The sequence below is a fragment of the Procambarus clarkii genome, chromosome 19 (assembly GCF_040958095.1).
Source record: "Procambarus clarkii isolate CNS0578487 chromosome 19, FALCON_Pclarkii_2.0, whole genome shotgun sequence".
Taxonomy (NCBI): Eukaryota; Metazoa; Arthropoda; class Malacostraca; order Decapoda; family Cambaridae; genus Procambarus; species Procambarus clarkii.
Window position 1 is genome coordinate 30,403,718 of NC_091168.1, and position 20,910 is coordinate 30,424,627.

Below are 20,910 nucleotides of genomic sequence, written 5' to 3' on the forward strand. Positions count from 1 at the left end.
ACAAGGATAAACTATTCGAGACTGGTGGTACGCAAACAAGGGGACACAGGTGGAGACTGAGTACCCACATGAGTCACAGGGACGTTAGAAAGAACTTTTTCAGTGTCAGAGTAGTTAACGGATGGAATGCATTAGGCAGTGATGTGGTGGAGGCTGACTCCATACACAGTTTATAATGTAGATATGATAGAGCCCAGTAGGCCCAGGAACCTGTACACCAGTTGATTGACAGTTGAGAGGCGGGACCAAAGAGCCAAAGCTCAACCCCCGCAAGCACAAATAGGTGAGTACACTACCCACAGACACCACCCTGAAACCACACTACTCCACAAGTAGCTTAGCCTACCATTTTAAAAGCACCGAATCACCTTCTGTGGTTGAGTGTTCAATAAACCCCTGAACTATATGTTTAACACATCTCTAACCCTGTCCATGGAGGACAGAAGAAAATGTATATATGCTGGTTAGCATTGTAAATGTCTGGCCACGTCTGTGGTAGAAAATAATAATAATAATAAAAACATTGTGTTAGAGATGAACAACGGCCTCCTGTCAACCTCTGAACTGGTCAACCTGTCTACTAGTGCAGAGGTCTGAGACACAGACACAAGTCTATATCTGTTCACCACAGATATAGACCTGTCTCTATACACTTGAGATAAACAATATCATTAAATTATAACTCGTTTTCTGTGTCACTTTCGTCTGGTGTGTGGCGGTGTTCAGTGAGAGATCACACACGTGTCCCGCGGCGCACTTTACCCCTAATGTAACTGAACATTTGATGAACGCAGAACTTTCACTAGTTCCTCAACCCCCCCCCCCCCATGGCTCCCCCCTCAGGGGAGCCCCCAGTTAGGGAAGTCCCCCTTAAGGAAGTCCCCAGTTAGGGAACTTCCCCTTAGGGGAGACCCCAGTTAGGGAAGTTCCCCTTAGGGGAGACCCCAGTTAGGGAAGTTCCCCTTAGGGAAGTTCCCCTTAGGGAAGACCCCAGTTAGGGAAGTCCCCCTTAGGGGAGACCCCAGTTAGGGAAGTTCCCCTTAGGGAAGTTCCCCTTAGGGAAGCCCCCAGTTAGGGAAGTCACCCTTAAGGAAGTCCCCAGTTAGGGAAGTCCCCCTTAGGGGAGCCCCCAGTTAGGGAAGTTCCCCTCAGGGAAGCCCCCAGTTAGGGAAGTCCCCCTTAGGGGAGCCCCCTCAGGGGAGCCCCCTCAGGGGAGCTCCCAGTTAGGGAAGTCCCCCCTCAGGGGAGTCCCCAGTTAGGGAAGTCCCCCTTAGGGGAGCCCCCTCAGGGAAGCCCCCAGTTAGGGAAGTCCCCCTCAAGGGAGCCCCCTCAGGGGAGCCCCCTCAGGGGAGCCCCCTCAGGGGAGGCCCCTCAGGGGACCCCCCCCCCCCCCTCCTCAGGGGCTGGTGACAAGTGGTTCAGTGCCCCGCCCAGCGCCCTGTAGGTGGTGCTGTGCTTTACTGCACCCGCCGCTGTTTATGTCACCCCCCCCCGTACCCCCCCAGGCCCCTCTCTGGGGCCTTGGGGGTGGGGGGGGGGGACTGTACGCACCCTGTGTGCTCTGGGTGCGTACACACTGCATAGAAGGGGCGGGGGGAGGGGGAGGTGAGTTAACACCCCCTCCCTCTTCTGTACAGTCAGGTGTGTCTGTTAACACCCCCCCCCTCTTCTGTACAGTCAGGTGTGTCTGTTAACACCCCCCCCTCTTCTGTACAGTCAGGTGTGCCTGTTAACACCCCCCCCCTCTTCTGTACAGTCAGGTGTGTCTGTTAACACCCCCCCCCCTCTTCTGTACAGTCAGGTGTGCCTGTTAACACCCCCCCTCTTCTGTACAGTCAGGTGTGCCTGTTAACACCCCCCCTCTTCTGTACAGTCAGGTGTGCCTGTTAACACCCCCCCCTCTTCTGTACAGTCAGGTGTGCCTGTTAACACCCCCCTCTTCTGTACAGTCAGGTGTGCCTGTTAACACCCCCCCTCTTCTGTACAGTCAGGTGTGCCTGTTAACACCCCCCCCTCTTCTGTACAGTCAGGTGTGCCTGTTAACACCCCCCCCCGCTCTACTGTACAGTCAGGTGTGCCTGTTAACACCCCCCCCTCTACTGTACAGTCAGGTGTGTCTGTTAACACCCCCCCCTCTTCTGTACAGTCAGGTGTGTCTGTTAACACCCCCCCCCCCTCTTCTGTACAGTCAGGTGTGCCTGTTAACACCCCCCCCTCTTCTGTACAGTCAGGTGTGCCTGTTAACACCCCCCCCCCTCTGCTGTACAGTCAGGTGTTCCTGTTAAGACCCCCCCCTCTACTGTACAGTCAGGTGTGCCTGTTAACACCCCCCCCCTCTACTGTACAGTCAGGTGTGTCTGTTAACACCCCCCCCCCCTCTTCTGTACAGTCAGGTGTGCCTGTTAACACCCCCCCCCCTCTGCTGTACAGTCAGGTGTGCCTGTTAACACCCCCCCCCTCTACTGTACAGTCAGGTGTGTCTGTTAACACCCCCCCCTCTTCTGTACAGTCAGGTGTGCCTGTTAACACCCCCCCCCTCTTCTGTACAGTCAGGTGTGCCTGTTAACACCCCCCTCTTCTGTACAGTCAGGTGTGCCTGTTAACACCCCCCCCTCTACTGTACAGTCAGGTGTGTCTGTTAACACCCCCCCCCCTCTACTGTACAGTCAGGTGTGCCTGTTAACACCCCCCCCTCTTCTATACAGTCAGGTGTGCCTGTTAACACCCGCCCCCCCCTCTACTGTACAGTCAGGTGTGCCTGTTAACACCCTCCCCCCTCTTCTATTCAGTCAGGTGTGCCTGTTAACACCCGCCCCCCTCTTCTGTAGTCAAGTGTGCCTGTTAACACCCTCCCCTACCCCCCCCCCCCCCTATGACCCCGACCTTTCAAGTAGTCACCCTCCAGTGGTCACACAATTCGGAGGTGTTCCCGCTAATGGCTTCTACCTGCAGGTTATATTCACTAGTGATTCCCCCGAGAGGTGCTTGGCCCGTCTGGTACAGTCTTGTAATGTTTCCTCTCCGGGGGCCCTGTATGCTGTTCCTGGGTCGCGTGGGAGCATGCTCTCCCAGGCAGCATGGTGTGGGGGGCGTACAGCATGCTATGGGAGCATGAGCCAGTTGAGCATGATACAAGAGCCACCAGTGGGAGCGGGTAAAGGAGCAGGCATTTTGTGGTGGCGGCCGCCGGGGCGCCCTCTCACCTTCTCCACCGGCTGATAAAAACCTCAGACAAGTCACGACTAAATTATCACTTTAGTGTATATTTATACCCAGAAGAAGACAATTAAAAGTGAGTCTTGGATCGGTGGATTAGAGGAACAGTATGAACCCGCGACATTTAGCGAGGCGCTCGCGGCGCAGCGGCCAGTTACCTAAAGTGGAAACTGTAAAAAGCTTCCACTGTTCTCTAGTGTTGAAATATGGCATTACTGCGTACCCTGGAGCCTGGGTCAGCCTGTCAGGGAAAGATATCCCAGCCTGGATACTCGTCACTATTATTCATCATTCACTGCTTCATGAGGCAAATATTGGGGGAAATTGTTTTGAGAGATGTGAATAGGTTTCTAAACATTAAAATTGTCACTCGATTGTTGTAGTAATTGTACAAGAGAGCAGGAATATGGTGCCACCAACACCACCACACTCCAATAGTCATCCATAAAGCTCCCATGGAAATGTCTATTAGGTTTTTCCTAGATCAGTGGATAATGGTGTGTATTAGTGTAAGAAAGATTATTGTTTGGAAAAGTTTGATTTGAAAACATTTAGGTGTGTGGGTGGCGGGTGGTGGCAGGTATGGTGGTGGAGGTCTCAGGTACCCAGGCACGCTCTTCCCTTTCGAATTCTGGCCTCCACGACCAGCCTATGTCCATCCCCTACCACAGACCATTCCCCATGTCAATTAGAATAAGGTTAGCCCCCAAGAACTCGGCTTCCAAGTTTGAACAAACAAACAGCCGGGCATTTTCTCTTACTAATAAGAGACCTCGCCCTCCAGTATCTTCCAGTCATGGAAGGTACTGGAGGGCCAGGTCCCAAATTTACACAGTAGAATAACAACATACTGGAGCGAAAGGTACGGAAGGAAATGCAGAATAGAACCAGTGAGGAGTAGAGGTGCCATAGGCACAATCAGAGAACACTGTCTGAACATCAGCGGTCCAGTGAAGAGTAGAGGTGCCATAGACACAATCAGGGAACACTGAACATCAGAGGTCCACAGCTGTTCAACACCCTCCCAGCAAGCATTAGAAATATTGCTGGAACAAAGGTGGACGTCTTCAAGAGGCATTTTAGGTAAGTTCTTGCAAGAAGTGCCGGACCAACCCGGCTGTAGTGGGTATGTGGTCCTGCAGGCCGCTCCAAGCCTTGGCCACAGGCCGGGCTTGGTAAATAGAGCTACTCCAGTACCCACTCCACTAAGTACGGTCAAGGTAGTGGAGTATTCTAACCATCCATACCACTGCTGCTGGCCCGCTCAGTCTGGAGCATTACGGAGCATTCTCAGCCTTAATGGCCATGAAGGTCAGTCGTCAGGCTTATGAACGGAAGAGTCGTCCAATGAGGTTCAAACAGCTTTACTAATCATCTGTGATTACTAATCAACCAATCTCTTGGTTGACTACTGCTGCTGTTGCTGGCGGCTGCTGGTGGCTGCTGCTGTTGCTGGCGGCTGCTGGTTGCTGCTGGCGGCTGCTGGTTGCTGCTGGCGGCTGCTGGTGGCTGCTGCTGTTACTGGCGGCTGCTGGCGGCTGCTGGTGGCTGCTGCTGTTACTGGCGGCTGCTGGCGGCTGCTGGTGGCTGCTGGCGGCTGCTGGCGGCTGCTGGCGGCTGCTGGTGGCTGCTGGCGGCTGCTGGTGGCTGCTGGCGGCTGCTGGCGGCTGCTGGTGGCTGCTGGCGGCTGCTGGCGGCTGCTGGCGGCTGTTGGCGGCTGCTGGTGGCTGCTGGTGGCTGCTGGTGGCTGCTGGTGGCTGCTGGTGGCTGCTGGTGGCTGCTGGCGGCTGCTGGCGGCTGCAGACATGTACCTGAGGGGTGTGGCAGCAGACACACGTGCCCTGGCAGGCAGGAGCCAGAGGGCCGCCCCTCACCGTGCTGCCCAACTGTGTACACACTTCAGGCAGCGACTGTCACCGACCCGTCTCATTCATGCATCTTAGTTACCAACCCAACCCAACCCAACCCAACCCGACCCAACCCAACCCGACCCAACCCAACACAACCCAACCCAACCCAACCCAACCCGACCCAACCCGACCCAACCCAACCCAACACAACCCAACCCAACCAAACTGTTGTCTCACTGCGTGCAATATACAAGACTTTGGTCAACGTCTGTGCCCACTGGGGTACAGGTGTGGCGATAACAGTGCCCACTGGGGTACAGGTGTGGCGATAACAGTGCCCACTGGGGTACAGGTGTGGCGATAACAGTGCCCACTGGGGTACAGGTGTGGCGATAACAGTGCCCACTGGGGTACAGGTGTGGCGATAACAGTGCCCACTGGGGTACAGGTGTGGCGATAACAGTGCCCACTGGGGTACAGGTGTGGCCATAACAGAGCCCACTGGGGTACAGGTGTGGCCATAACAGAGCCCACTGGGGTACAGGTGTGGCCATACGTTTTTAATACCCGCTTGATGGGGTTCTGGGAGTTGTTCTACTGCCCAAGCCCGGCCCGAGGCCAGGCTTGACTTGTGAGAGTTTGGTCCACCAGGCTGTTGCTTGGAGCGGCCCACAGGCCCACATATACCTGGTTGACCAGACTTGACTTGTGAGAGTTTGGTCCACCAGGCTGTTGCTTGGAGCGGCCCGCAGGCCCACATATACCTGGTTGATGGGGTTCTGGGAGTTGTTCTACTCCCCAAGCCCGGCCCGAGGCCAGGCTTGACTTGTGAGAGTTTGGTCCACCAGGCTGTTGCTTGGAGCGGCCCGCAGGCCCACATACCCACCACAGCCCGGTTGGTCCGGCACTCCTTGAAGGAAACAATCTAGTTTCCTCTTGAAGATGTCCACGGTTGTTCCGGCAATATTTCTTATGCTCGCTGGGAGGACGTTGAACACCATCTTGGCGTGTAAAATATAAAATATATTTCTAAAACTAGCAATGTTAAGACTGGTAAAGAGAAATTTAATGGAGGAATGGTTTGATATTATCTGTGACGGCTTCTTTTTGTTTAACCAAACTGTTTGTACACTATATTGTGTGTTTCACTTCTTAGATAACCCCATGTGGTGGAATTCTGTGAGTGCTAGTGTGTACCCCATACTCATCCTGTGAGCGGTAGTTTATTGTGCACCCCATACTCATCCTGTGAGCGGTAGATTATTGTGCACCCCATACTCGTCCTGTGAGCGGTAGTTTATTGTGCACCCCATACTCATCCTGTGAGCGGTAGTTTATTGTGCACCCCATACTCATCCTGTGAGTGGTAGTTTATTGTGCACCCCATACTCATCCTGTGAGTGGTAGATTATTGTGCACCCCATACTCATCCTGTGAGCGGTAGTTTATTGTGCACCCCATACTCATCCTGTGAGCGGTAGTTTATTGTGCACCCCATACTCATCCTGTGAGTGGTAGTTTATTGTGCACGCCATACTCATCCTGTGAGCGGTAGTTTATTGTGCACCCCATACTCATTCTGTGAGCGGTAGTTTATTGTGCACCCCATACTCATCCTGTGAGCGGTAGTTTATTGTGCACCCCATACTCATCCTGTGAGCGGTAGTTTATTGTGCACCCCATACTCATCCTGTGAGCGGTAGTTTATTGTGCACCCCATACTCATCCTGTGAGCGGTAGTTTATTGTGCACCCCATACTCATCCTGTGAGCGGTAGTTTATTGTGCACCCCATACTCATCCTGTGAGCGGTAGTTTATTGTGCACCCCAAGAAGTGCACAGTACCAGTAGCAAGAGCGCCCGGTGCAGTATAGAGGAAAAGCCTGGATACAGGGAAGACATCAGCAGCACTTAAATCATCAGATACAGCTTCACTATACACGGGAGGTAATAAAGCCTTGGCTGAAACTATCGACCATTCACTCTAACATCACACCTAAAGTTATTGAAAGATTGATTAGGCGTCATATTTCCAGTTTCCTGGAGGACATGGTAGCCGAGGCTACTTCCATCCCCACGCCGGCACTCGGTTCGCATATGTGTTCCTCACGTGTGCCCCAAAGAATGAGGTGATTTGATAAAATACCATGCCCAAGATTACCAACAGAGTGCCGGCGGGGGGGATGGAAATAGCCTCGGCTACCATCCTCTTTTGTCCGGTCGTGTTGGTCGAGTGGTTAAGGGATCCTGTACATCAGTTGCATTGTTTCTGGCAGTATGGGTTCGAGTCCCTTCTGGGGTGTGAGTTTTCAGTGGCATATGTGCCTGGAGACCGTTCAGGCTTGTTCGCATATATATATAATATATATATAATAGTGTATATGTATATATATATATATATATATATATATATATATATATATATATATATATATATATATATATATATATATATACCAGACGTCAAGACAAACTGTGTACTCAGGTCTCACGACTACGACTCCACCCACTTAGAGCTTCCTCAACCAGCCGACCTCAAGGGCCTGGTTACCTCGTTATCTACAAAGTTATAAACTAACGGTATTTAACTCTAGCAAATTCGATTTAAACTTTTTGATATCGTATATATCACATTGTGTTCCTGTCTGTTATGTGTCTATGTAGCCCACTCCGCCCACACCCACAGGACGGGTGTGGGGTCCGCCCACACCCACAGGACGGGTGTGGGGTCCACCAGCACCCACAGGACGGGTGTGGGGTCCGCCCACACCCACAGGACGGGTGTAGGGTCCACCAGCACCCACAGTACGGGTGTGGGGTCCACCAGCACCCACAGGACGGGTGTGGGGTCCGTCCACACCCACAGGACGGGTGTGGGGTCCACCAGCACCCACAGGACGGGTGTGGGGTCCGTCCACACCCACAGGACGGGTGTGGGGTCCACCAGCACCCACAGGACGGGTGTGGGGTCCACCAGCACCCACAGGACGGGTGTGGGGTCCACCCACACCCACAGGACGGGTGTGGGGTCCACCAGCACCCACAGGACGGGTGTGGGGTCCACCCACGCCCACAGGACGGGTGTGGGGTCCACCAGCACCCACAGGACGGGTGTGGGGTCCACCCACGCCCACAGGACGGGTGTGGGGTCCACCAGCACCCACAGGACGGGTGTGGGGTCCACCCACACCCACAGGACGGGTGTGGGGTCCACCAGCACCCACAGGACGGGTGTGGGGTCCACCAGCACCCACAGGACGGGTGTGGGGTCCACCAGCACCCACAGGACGGGTGTGGGGTCCACCCACACCCACAGGACGGGTGTGGGGTCCACCAGCACCCACAGGACGGGTGTGGGGTCCACCAGCACCCACAGGATGGGTGTGGGGTCCACCAGCACCCACAGGACGGGTGTGGGGTCCACCCACACCCACAGGACGGGTGTGGGGTCCACCAGCACCCACAGGACGGTTGTGGGGTCCGTCCACACCCACAGGACGGGTGCGGGGTCCGCCCACACCCACAGGACGGGTGCGGGGTCCGCCCACACCCACAGGACGGGTGTGGGGTCCGCCCACACCCACAGGACGGGTGTGGCGTCCGCCCACACCCACAGGACAGGTATGGGGAGCACAATAAATTAAACTTTAAATCTCTTCAAACAACTAAACTGCTTTTTCCTCGTTCCTGTGGCCATGTGCTAAGCTTAAGCGCTGAGTCGGACTCAGACCAGCACACACACAGCTGACTCAAGCTTGGCTCCTGAGTGGTCAGTAAGCTGACTCAAGCTTGGCTCGTGAGTGCTCAGTAAGCTGACTCAAGCTTGGCTCCTGAGTGCTCAGTAAGCTGACTCAAGCTTGGCTCCTGAGTGCTCAGTAAGCTGACTCAAGCTTGGCTCCTGAGTGCTCAGTAAGCTGACTCAAGCTTGGCTCCTGAGTGCTCAGTAAGCTGACTCAAGCTTGGCTCCTGAGTGCTCAGTAAGCTGACTCAAGCTTGGCTCCTGAGTGCTCAGTAAGCTGACTCAAGCTTGGCTCCTGAGTGCTCAGTAAGCTGACTCAAGCTTGGCTCCTGAGTGCTCACACAGCTGACTCAAGCTTGGCTCCTGAGTGGTCAGTAAGCTGACTCAAGCTTGGCACCTGAGTGCTCAGTAAGCTGACTCAAGCTTGGCTCCTGAGTGGTCAGTAAGCTGACTCAAGCGTGGCTCCTGAGTGCTCAGTAAGCTGACTCAAGCTTGGCTCCTGAGTGGTCAGTAAGCTGACTCAAGCGTGGCTCCTGAGTGCTCAGTAAGCTGACTCAAGCTTGGCTTCTGAGTGGTCACTAAGCTGACTCAAGCTTGGCTCCTGAGTGGTCACTAAGCTGACTCAACCTTGGCTCCTGAGTGGTCACTAAGCTGACTCAACCTTGGCTCCTGAGTGGTCACTAAGCTGACTCAAGCTTGGCGCCTGAGTGCTCAGTAAGCTGGCTCAAGCTTGGCTCCTGAGTGTGTTCAGTAAGCTGGCTCAAGCTTGGCTCCTGAGTGCTCATTAAGCTGGCTCAAGCTTGGCTCCTGAGTGCTCAGTAAGCTGGCTCAAGCTTGGCTCCTGAGTGCTCAGTAAGCTGGCTCAAGCTTGGCTCCTGAGTGGTCAGTAAGCTGACTCAAGCTTGGCTCCTGAGTGGTCAGTAAGCTGACTCAAGCTTGGCTCCTGAGTGCTCAGTAAGCTGACTCAAGCTTGGCTCCTGAGTGCTCAGTAAGCTGACTCAAGCGTGGCTCCTGAGTGCTCTCTAAGCTGACTCAAGCTTGGCTCCTGAGTGGTCAGTAAGCTGACTCAAGCGTGGCTCCTGAGTGGTCAGTAAGCTGACTCAAGCTTGGCTCCTGAGTGCTCAGTAAGATGACTCAAGCTTGGCTCCTGAGTGCTCAGTAAGCTGACTCAAGCGTGGCTCCTGAGTGCTCACTAAGCTGACTCAAGCGTGGCTCCTGAGTGCTCAGTAAGCTGGCTCAAGCTTGGCTCCTGAGTGCTCAGTAAGCTGGCTCAAGCTTGGCTCCTGACTGCTCAGTAAGCTGGCTCAAGCTTGGCTCCTGACTGCTCAGTAAGCTGGCTCAAGCTTGGCTCCTGAGTGCTCAGTAAGCTGGCTCAAGCTTGGCTCCTGAGTGCTCAGTAAGCTGGCTCAAGCTTGGCTCCTGAGTGCTCAGTAAGCTGGCTCAAGCTTGGCTCCTGAGTGCTCAGTAAGCTGGCTCAAGCTTGGCTCCTGAGTGCTCAGTAAGCTGGCTCAAGCTTGGCTCCTGAGTGCTCAGTAAGCTGGCTCAAGCTTGGCTCCTGAGTGCTCACTAAGCTGACTCAAGCTTGGCTCCTGAGTGCTCAGTAAGCTGGCTCAAGCGTGGCTCCTGAGTGCTCACTAAGCTGACTCAAGCTTGGCTCCTGAGTGCTCAGTAAGCTGGCTCAAGCTTGGCTCCTGAGTGCTCAGTAAGCTGACTCAAGCTTGGCTCCTGAGTGCTCAGTAAGCTGGCTTAAGCTTGGCTCCTGAGTGTTCACTAAGCTGGCTCAAGCTTGGCTCCTGAGTGTTCAGTAAGCTGACTCAAGCTTGGCTCCTGAGTGCTCAGTAAGCTGGCTCAAGCTTGGCTCCTGAGTGTTCACTAAGCTGACTCAAGCTTGGCTCCTGAGTGCTCAGTAAGCTGGCTCAAGCTTGGCTCCTGAGTGTTCACTAAGCTGACTCAAGCTTGGCTCCTGAGTGTTCAGTAAGCTGGCGCGGAACACTGGGATGGTTGGTGTTGTCTGAGGTAATAACGTCCATTCATGGCTTGTAAAATATGTGTGTAATAATTCGACAAGATGTCTTGTTGGTGTGTGCGTGTGTGTGTGTGTGTGTGTGTGTGTGTGTGTGTACTCACCTAGTTGTACTCACCTAGTTGTGTCTGCAGGATCGAGCATTGACTCTTGGATCCCGCCTTTCGAGCATCGGTTGTTTACAGCAATGACTCCTGTCCCATTTCCCTATCATACCTAGTTTTAAAATTATGAATAGTATTTGCTTCCACAACCTGTTCCTGAAGTGCATTCCATTTTCCCACTACTCTCACGCTAAAAGAAAACTTCCTAACATCTCTGTGACTCATCTGAGTTTCCAGCTTCCATCCATGTCCCCTCGTTCTGTTACTATTCCGTGTGAGCATTTTATCTATTTCCACTTTGTCAATTCCCCTGAGTATTTTATATGTTCCTATCATATCTCCTCCACCCCTTCTTTTCTCTTGTGTCGTTAGGTTCAGTTCCTTCAGACGTTCTTCATATCCCATACATCGTAACTCTGGGACAAGCTTCGTCGCAAACCTCTGAACCTTCTCTAGTTTCCTTATGTGTTTCTTCAGGTTGGGGCTCCATGATGGCGCGGCATACTCTAAGACTGGTCTCACGTAGGCAGTGTAAAGCGCCCTAAAAGCCTCTAATCTGAAGTTCTAATTTTCGCCAGTGTAGAGTACGCTGCTGTCGTTATCCTATTTATATGTGCCTCAGGAGTTAGATTAGGTGTCACATCCACTCCCAGGTCTCTTTCTCGAATCGTTACAGGTAGGCTGTTCCCCTTTATTGTGTATTGTCCCTTTGTGTGTGTGTGTGTGTGTGTGTGTGTGTGTGTGTGTGTGTGTGTGTGTGTGTGTGTGTGTGTGTGTGTGTGTGTGTGTGTGTGTGTGAGTGTGTGTGTGTGTGTATTCACCTAGTTGTATTCACCTAGTTATGCTTGCGGGGGTTAAGCTCTGCTCTTTCGGCCCGCCTCTCAACTGTCAATCAACTGTTTCTAACTACTACTAATACTATTACTATTTTTTTCCACATCACACACACACACACACACACCAGGAAGCAGCCCGTGATAGCTGACTAACTCCCAGGTACCTATTTACTACTAGGTAACAGGGGCATAGGGTGAAAGAAACTCTGCCCAATGTGTCTCGCTATTCCCTATCATACCAAGTTTTAAAATTATGAATAGAATTTGCTTCCTCAACCTGCTCCTTAAGTGCATTCCATTTTCCCACTACTCTCCCTGTCTGCGTGGCGGCCTCCAGCAGACAAGGCTGCAGTCTGGAGGTCGACGAACGTTACAAGAAACTACACTTGTCTGCTGATGGATGCACGTGTCTGCTGATGGGTGCACGTGTCTGCTCCTGCACGTGTCTGCTGATGGGTGCACGTGTCTGCTCCTGCACGTGTCTGCTGATGGATGCACGTGTCTGCTCCTGCACGTGTCTGCTGATGGGTGCACGTGTCTGCTCCTGCACGTGTCTGCTGATGGGTGCACGTGTCTGCTGATGGGTGCACGTGTCTGCTGATGGGTGCACGTGTCTGCTGATGGGTGCACGTGTCTGCTCCTGCACGTGTCTGCTGATGGGTGCACGTGTCTGCTCCTGCACGTGTCTGCTGATGGATGCACGTGTCTGCTGATGGGTGCACGTGTCTGCTGATGGGTGCACGTGTCTGCTGATGGGTGCACGTGTCTGCTGATGGGTGCACGTGTCTGCTGATGGGTGCACGTGTCTGCTGATGGGTGCACGTGTCTGCTGATGGGTGCACGTGTCTGCTGATGGGTGCACGTGTCTGCTGATGGGTGCACGTGTCTGCTGATGGGTGCACGTGTCTGCTGATGGGTGCACGTGTCTGCTGATGGGTGCACGTGTCTGCTGATGGGTACACGTGTCTGCTCGTGCACGTGGTCCATATTGTGGCCAGCAGAAGGGAGCCGGCGGCTGAGTGGACAGAACACTGGACTCGTGATCGTGTGTGCTCTCCGGTTCGATCCCAGGCGCCGACGAGAAACAATGGGCAGAGTTTCTTTCACCCTGATACCCCTGTTATCTAGCAGTAAATAGGTACCTGTGAGTTAGTCAGCTGTCACGGGCTGCTTCCTGGGTGGGTGGAAGCCTGGTCGAGGACCGGGCCGCGGGGACACTAAAGCCCCGAAATGATCTCAAGATAGGACTGTTGAGTAAAGTTCTCACCTTTGAGAACCTTCCTCTTACCACCACCATTTACTCAACCACTGACGAAACATCTACATCTTTTTGGCTATCATGGGGTCTGAGTTTACATTTATTAAACAGGTTATCAGCTCTGATGAACTACCGGGTTGTTTAGAACGATAATTTCCTCGGGCTGTGAAGCTTACATTATATTTAACGAATGTAAACAAAGCCGCCATGATGGAGCAAAGATGTACAGGTTTCGTAAAGGTCGCATAAATGTCTGACGACCCAGAACACTTCAGGGACTCTGGTAACGACCCCGAACACTTCAGGGACTCTGGTAACGACCCCGAACACTTCAGGGACTCTGGTAACGATCCCGAACACTTCAGGGACTCTGGTAACGACCCCGAACACTTCAGGTAGTCTGGGAACGACCCCGAACACTTCAGGGACTCTGGGAACGACCCCGAACACTTCAGGGACTCTGGTAACGACCCCGAACACTTCAGGGACTCTGGTAACGACCCCGAACACTTCAGGGACTCTGGTAACGACCCCGAACACTTCAGGGACTCTGGTAACGACCCCGAACACTTCAGGTAGTCTGGGAACGACTCCGAACACTTCAGGTAGTCTGGGAACGACCCCGAACACTTCAGGGACTCTGGTAACGACCCCGAACACTTCAGGGACTCTGGTAACGACCCCGAACACTTCAGGTAGTCTGGGAACGACCCCGAACACTTCAGGTAGTCTGGGAACGACCCCGAACACTTCAGGGACTCTGGTAACGACCCCGAACACTTCAGGGACTCTGGTAACGACCCCGAACACTTCAGGGACTCTGGTAACGACCCCGAACACTTCAGGGACTCTGGTAACGACCCCGAACACTTCAGGGACTCTGGTAACGACCTCGAACACTTCAGGGACTCTGGTAACGACCTCGAACACTTCAGGGACTCTGGGAACGACCCCCAACAGGTCTTGGGTTAAAAAGTACTGGATTCACTAATTCGCAATATCAGGTTTTCTGTTGCTTGCCGCTAATGGTCTTTAACGTCGCCGTATCGAATCGAAACATCTACATCCGTAATGTTTATTGTCTTAATACCAGGTTAGTCTGGTCCATCCATCAAGCCCGCCCCTCCCCCCTGCCGCCCCTCCCCCCTGCCGCCCCTCCCCCCCCCCACACTCCCTCCCCCCCCCTTGCCGCCCCTCCCCCCCCCGCACTCCCTTCCCCCCCCCTTGCCGCCCCCCGCACTCCCCTCCCCCCCCCCCCAACACACCCCACACCCCCTCCCCTCACCAGGGGCAGAATAAGGCACCAGCTCTCTGGTGGGATTGCATATTGTTTTTGGTCAATATTGTTTTTGGTCAATATTGTTTTTGGTCAATATTGTTTTTTTTGGTCAATATTGTTTTTGGTCAATATTGTTTTTTTGGTCAATATTGTTTTTTGGTCAATATTGTTTTTTTCAATATTGTTTTTGGTCAATATTGTTTTTTTGGTCAACATTGTTTTTTTGGTCAATATTGTTTTTGTTCAATATTGTTTTTGGTCAATATTTTTTTTTTGGTCAATATTGTTTTTGGTCAATATTGTTTTTTTGGTCAATATTGTTTTTTTGGTCAATATTGTTTTTTTGGTCAATATTGTTTTTGGTCAATATTGTTTTTGGTCAATATTGTTTTTGGTCAATATTGTTTTTTGGTCAATATTATTTTTTGGTCAATATTGTTTTTTGGTCAATATTGTTTTTTGGTCAATTTTGTTTTTGGTCAATTTTGTTTTTGGTCAATATTGCTTTGGTCAATATTGTTTTTGGTCAATATTGTTTTTGGTCAATATTGCTTTGGTCAATATTGCTTCGGTCAATATTTTTTTGGTCAATATTGTTTTTTGGTCAATATTGTTTTTGGTCAATATTATTTTTGGTCAGTTTGGGCATTTTGTCGACCTTTTTTGTGGGTGTTGCCACACCCACGCCCCCAGCGTGGGCGTGGCAGCACGGGGCAGTAATGTGTGGCTGGGGGCGTGGGTGTGGCAGCACGGGGCAGTAATGTGCGGCTGGGGGCGTGGGTGTGGCAGCACGGGGCAGTAATGTGTGGCTGGGGGCGTGGGTGTGGCAGCACGGGTCAGTAATGTACGGCTGGGGGCGTGGGTGTGGCAGCACAGGGCAGTAATGTGTGGCTGGGGGCGTGGGTGTGGCAGCACGGGGCAGTAATGTGTAGCTGGGGGCGTGGGTGTGGCAGCACGGGGCAGTAATGTGTGGCTGGGGGCGTGGGTGTGGCAGCACGGGGCAGTAATGTACGGCTGGGGGCGTGGGTGTGGCAGCACAGGGCAGTAATGTGCGGCTGGGGGCGTGGGTGTGGCAGCACGGGGCAGTAATGTGTGGCTGGGGGCGTGGGTGTGGCAGCACGGGGCAGTAATGTGCGGCTGGGGGCGTGGGTGTGGCAGCACAGGGCAGTAATGTGTGGCTGGGGGCGTGGGTGTGGCAGCACGGGGCAGTAATGTGCGGCTGGGGGCGTGGGTGTGGCAGCACGGGGCAGTAATGTGTGGCTGGGGGCGTGGGTGTGGCAGCACAGGGCAGTAATGTGTGGCTGGGGGCGTGGGTGTGGCAGCACGGGGCAGTAATGTGTGGCTGGGGGCGTGGGTGTGGCAGCACGGGGCAGTAATGTGCGGCTGGGGGCGTGGGTGTGGCAGCATGGGGCAGTAATGTATGGCTGGGGGCGTGGGTGTGGCAGCACGGGGCAGTAATGTGTAGCTGGGGGCGTGGGTGTGGCAGCATGGGGCAGTAATGTGTGGCTGGGGGCGTGGGTGTGGCAGCACGGGGCAGTAATGTGTGGCTGGGGGCGTGGGTGTGGCAGCACGGGGCAGTAATGTATGGCTGGGGGCGTGGGTGTGGCAGCATGGGGCAGTAATGTGTGGCTGGGGGCGTGGGTGTGGCAGCACGGGGCAGTAATGTGTGGCTGGGGGCGTGGGTGTGGCAGCACGGGGCAGTAATGTGCGGCTGGGGGCGTGGGTGTGGCAGCACGGGGCAGTAATGTGCGGCTGGGGGCGTGGGTGTGGCAGCACAGGGTGCTTTAGTGGACGTCGAAGGCTGGTGTATCTGCCGTCGCATCGGGTCACGAGCCAGTCAGCAAGCACCCCCAGGAGGTGACTAGTGCCCACACAATCTCCCTCACATCTCCACTTTATCTCACACACCAAGATTAACCTTTCAAAAGTGTTGAACTTTGAGTGTAGATATAATTTACCCGCAATTAGGGCGTTATCGCCTCTCACAGGCCGCCACAAAGCTCTAACAACCTTACAGCCAGATCTAAGCACTCAGTATAACCACCACATGAGCCTCGTTAACGCGATCATCATTCAAACACGATAGCACACACTCCACACTCTTAAATGTAAAGACTTTGAAATGAAAAAAGTAATTCTGGTGATTAACTTCAAGTTGCACAGAGCATCAGAGCGTGAGCACTGAGGGTGAAGTAGCCAGCCGCACCACGATGGCCGAGATGCTGGTTCTTTGGCTGACTCTTAATTACAGGGGTTGGGTTACCATGGTTTCATCTCGCCACTACCGGGGACGGAGGAACTCACTTCTCACCTTTGATGCTGTGCTGTGTAATGTTGTAATTACATGGCGAGTGTCCGCTTACAGGATGTTGTACTCACATTGTACCGGATGTGTGATCGGCGCTTATATTAATATATATATATATTAATATATATATATATTAATATATATATATATATATTAATATATATATATATATATAAATATATATATATATATATATATATATATATATATATATATATATATATATATATATATATATATATATATATATATATATATATTCTATTGTTGTATACATAAGCAACAAGGAAATTGCAGAAGGCCTACTGGAATAAATGTATAGCCCTAACTCAATATTGCAGGAGTGTGAGAAATGAGAGTGAATGGAATAATAAAGTATGACTGGAACTGACTTTTGGGATACACACTCGTCGAAAAGTTCGGGATGACTACAGCCGTGTGTCGTGGTCATAGCCAATTTATACCCACCGAAACCTACTCATATATGTTAAGCAAATCATCTCTGTCTTTCTCTTCTTTAAAGTATGTGTAGATATTAGTCGGGGTGTTGGGGACACCACCCCAAATTGGTGCCAGTATTCGACCTATTCCTACGAGTGAAGGTTCATACACTGAGGATGACAAAGAAATTAGTGAAATGCTGAAAAAGCAGTATAAAAGCATGTTTAGCCAAAAACAGCATGAAAGTGGAAGATCCGGACAACTTCTTTATAAGTGATATCCAAACCCCTGTAAATATAACTGATATCAACACGAGCGTGGCAAATTTTGAAAGAGAAATTGACAATATGCCCATGCACTCAGTCCCGGGTCCAGACTCATGGAATTCAATATTTTTAAATAAATGCAAAGTGCCGGTAGCACAGGCACTCAGTATAGTGTGGAGGAAGAGCTTGGACACTGGGGAGATACCAGATGCGCTTAAAGCAGCAGACATAGCCCCTCTACACAAGGGAGGGAGCAAAGCATTGGCAAAGAATTATAGACCAGTTGCACTAACGTCCCACATAATAAAAGTATTTGAGAGAGTGATCAGGAGTCAGGTCACTAGTTTCATGGAGACCAATGACCTCCACAACCCAGGCCAACATGGATTTAGAGCAGGAAGATCATGCCTCTCACCAACCCGTCCTCTTAAAATAATTCATAAGAGGACAGGTTGCTGCTGATTTTTGTGTCATCTTCAAAAAATTATACGAATCTGTGACCTGTATTTGAGTCTATATCTAAAATGAGAAAATTGAAAAGCATTGGTGCAAGGACTGTATCTTGAGGTACAGAACTTTTAATTAACTGCGCTTGGACTCGATTTTATATGGTTGACTGTTACTCTTTGTGTTCTGTTCGTCAGAAAACTGAGTATCCAGCGTCCTACTTTACCAGTTACTCCCATTGACCTCATTTTGTGTGCTATCACTCCATGGTCACATTTATCGAATTCCTTTGCAAAGTCCTTGTATACCACATCTGCATTCTGTTTTCCTTCTAATGCCTCAGTGATTTCGTTGTAATGGTCAAGTAGCTGTCTCTCAACCTGTTCTCTGCTGAAGACATTGAAAAACTACAAGCAGATATTAATAAAATTTTTGACTGAGCAGCAGAAAATAACATGATGTTTATCAGTGATAAATTCCAGGTACTAAAGTATGGCAAAAATGAGGATCTTAAACATAATACATGGTACAAAACACAGTCAAATCTGCCAATAGTAGGAAAGCAACATGTCAAGGATTTGGGAATAATGATGTCCGACGACCTAACGTTTAGGGAGCATAACCAAGCAAATATTGCGTCAGCCAGAAAAGTGATAGGATGGATTACGAGAACTTTCAAATCCAGGGATCCCATCACAATGGTTGTACTCTTCAAGTCACTTGGGTTGTCCCGTCTCTAGTACTGCTCAGTACTCACTTCCCCCTTCAGAGCAGGAGACAGTGCTGAAATAGAGTACAGAGAACATATACGGCACACATAGACGCGATAAAGCATCTAAATTATTGGGATCGTCTCAAAACTCTCCAAATGTACTCACTAGAAAGGAGACGAGAGAGATACCAAATAATATACACGTGGAAGATATTGGAGGGCCAGGTCCCAAATCTACACAGTAAAATAACAACATACTGGAGTGAACGATATGGAAGAAAATGCAGAATAGAACCAGTGAAGAGCAGAGGTGCCATAGGCACAATCAGAGAACACCGTATAAACATCAGAGGTCCACGGTTGTTCAACGTCCTCCCAGCGAGCATAAGAAATATTGTCGGAACAATCGTGGACATCTTCAAGAGGAAACTAGATAGTTTCCTCCAAGGAGTGCCGGATCAGCCGGGCTGTGGTGGGTATGTGGGCCTGCGGGCCGCTCCAAGCAACAGCCTAGTGGACCAAACTCTCACAAGTCAAGCCTGGCCTCGGGCCGGGCTTGGGGAGTAGAACAACTCCCAGAACCCCATCAACCAGGTAACACACACATTCTAATTAATATATATTGATTAAAATGTTTCTTTGCACAATTATTATAATCTCGCCGTGAACTTTAAAGGCAAATTGAGACAATTACAGTTCCTCCACCAGGGCGGCGCCACTCTCCCAAGATGGCGGCTCACTGTGTATGCGCGCTACAGCGGCTATTCTAGTTAATAACGCGCACCTCAAAAAACAAATGCTTTGTCTCACCTCAATTTCCCACTTTCTTTTTTTTTTTAACCTCGTTGGTAATCTTAGTGTACGCGATCAACTTAAGATTCCCAAGGCATCGTGGAGGTCGTAAATCACCGCCTCGGGACCTTAGTGAATCTACAGGTATTTACAAGAGCTATTTACGAAAGAATATATCTAACCAATCTATACAACCATTAGAACTCTCTGATGCATTACTCAACCGGTCGTTAACGGAGTTGTACGCTATACTAAACCTTTTTCTACAAGCTTTTGACTCACAATGAAAAGTACAAATTATACTGTACAAAGTTTTGATAGATAATGCACTGAGCACACACTAATGAGCAAAGCTGCAACAGCTTGTGCACTGAGCACCGTGCATGGTGCACACCTTCAGCAGGTAATGTACTGAGCATCAGAGACACAGACGGCTGTTAAACCACCAGTTACCAACACCAGACTCGGGATCAATTACCGTCACACACACACACGCACACACGCACACACACACACACACACACACACACACACACACACACACACACACACACACACACACACACACACACACGTCTCTCCTGGTAATGACTTGACTGGGAAAAACTTGCCTCTTAAGAGCCCACTACGAGGCTCTTGTGGGTACTGGCAGCAGCAGCAGGGTTGCCTTGACGTGCTTTCGGGGCTCAACGTCCCCGCGGCCCGGTTCTCGACCAGGCCTCCTGGTTGCTGGACTGGTCAACCAGGCTGTTGCACACGGCTGCTCACAGCCTGATGTATAAGTCACAGCATGATTGATCAGGTATCATTTGGAGGTATTTATCACTCTTGAACACTGAGGGGTCGGCCAGTTATGTCCCTTATGTGTAGTGGAAGCTGTTGAACAGTCTCGGGCCTCTGATGTTGATAGTTCTCTCTTGAACACTGAGGGGTCGGCCAGTTATGTCCCTTATGTGTAGTGGAAGCGTGTTGAACAGTCTCGGGCCTCTGATGTTGATAGTTCTCTCTTGAACACTGAGGGGTCGGCCAGTTATGTCCCTTATGTGTAGTGGAAGCGTGTTGAACAGTCTCGGGCCTCTGATGTTGATAGTTCTCTCTCAGAGTACCTGTTGCACCTTTGCTTTTCAACGGGGGTATTCTGCACATCCTGCCATGCCTCCTGGTCTCATGTGATCCTGGTTCATGATCCACAGAACCTCCTGGTTCTGTGTGCAGGTTTGGGACCAGCCCCTCTACTATTTTCCATGTGTAAATTATTATGTATCTCTCCCGCTTGCGCTCAAGAGAATACAGATTTAGGCATTTTAGTCGGTCCCAATAGTTTAGATGTTTTACTGAGTGGATTCTAGCAGTAAAGGATCTCTGCACGCTCTCCAGGTCAGCAATTTCTCCAGCTTTGAAAGGGGCTGTCATTGTGCAGCAGTACTCCACTCTAGAGAGCACTAGCGTCTTGAAGAGTATCATCATCGGTATAGCATCTCTAGTGTGAAAAGTTCTTGTTATCCAACCTGTCATTTTTCTTGCAGTTGTGACGGCTACTTTATTTTGTTCTTTAAAGGTAAGGTCTTCCGACATGAGTACACCCAAATCCTTTACATTGACTTTTCGTTCTATGTTATGATTTGACTGAGTTTTGTAC

General features: G+C 51.1%; 1 protein-coding gene across 1 annotated transcript; it reads right to left on the minus strand.

Annotated features, from left to right (window-relative positions):
• Positions 1–4,624: 4,624 nt before the first annotated feature.
• Positions 4,625–5,023, minus strand: LOC138366392 (submandibular gland secretory Glx-rich protein CA-like). The gene has a single exon (XM_069327432.1). It carries the CDS (start codon positions 5,021–5,023, stop codon positions 4,625–4,627), a length of 399 nt encoding a protein of 132 aa, XP_069183533.1.
• Positions 5,024–20,910: the final 15,887 nt, after the last annotated feature.

Bases quoted from the DNA above. Each gene is read 5' to 3' on its own strand.
- LOC138366392 (XM_069327432.1), bottom strand. From the start codon at position 5,023: ATGTCTGCAGCCGCCAGCAGCCGCCAGCAGCCACCAGCAGCCACCAGC.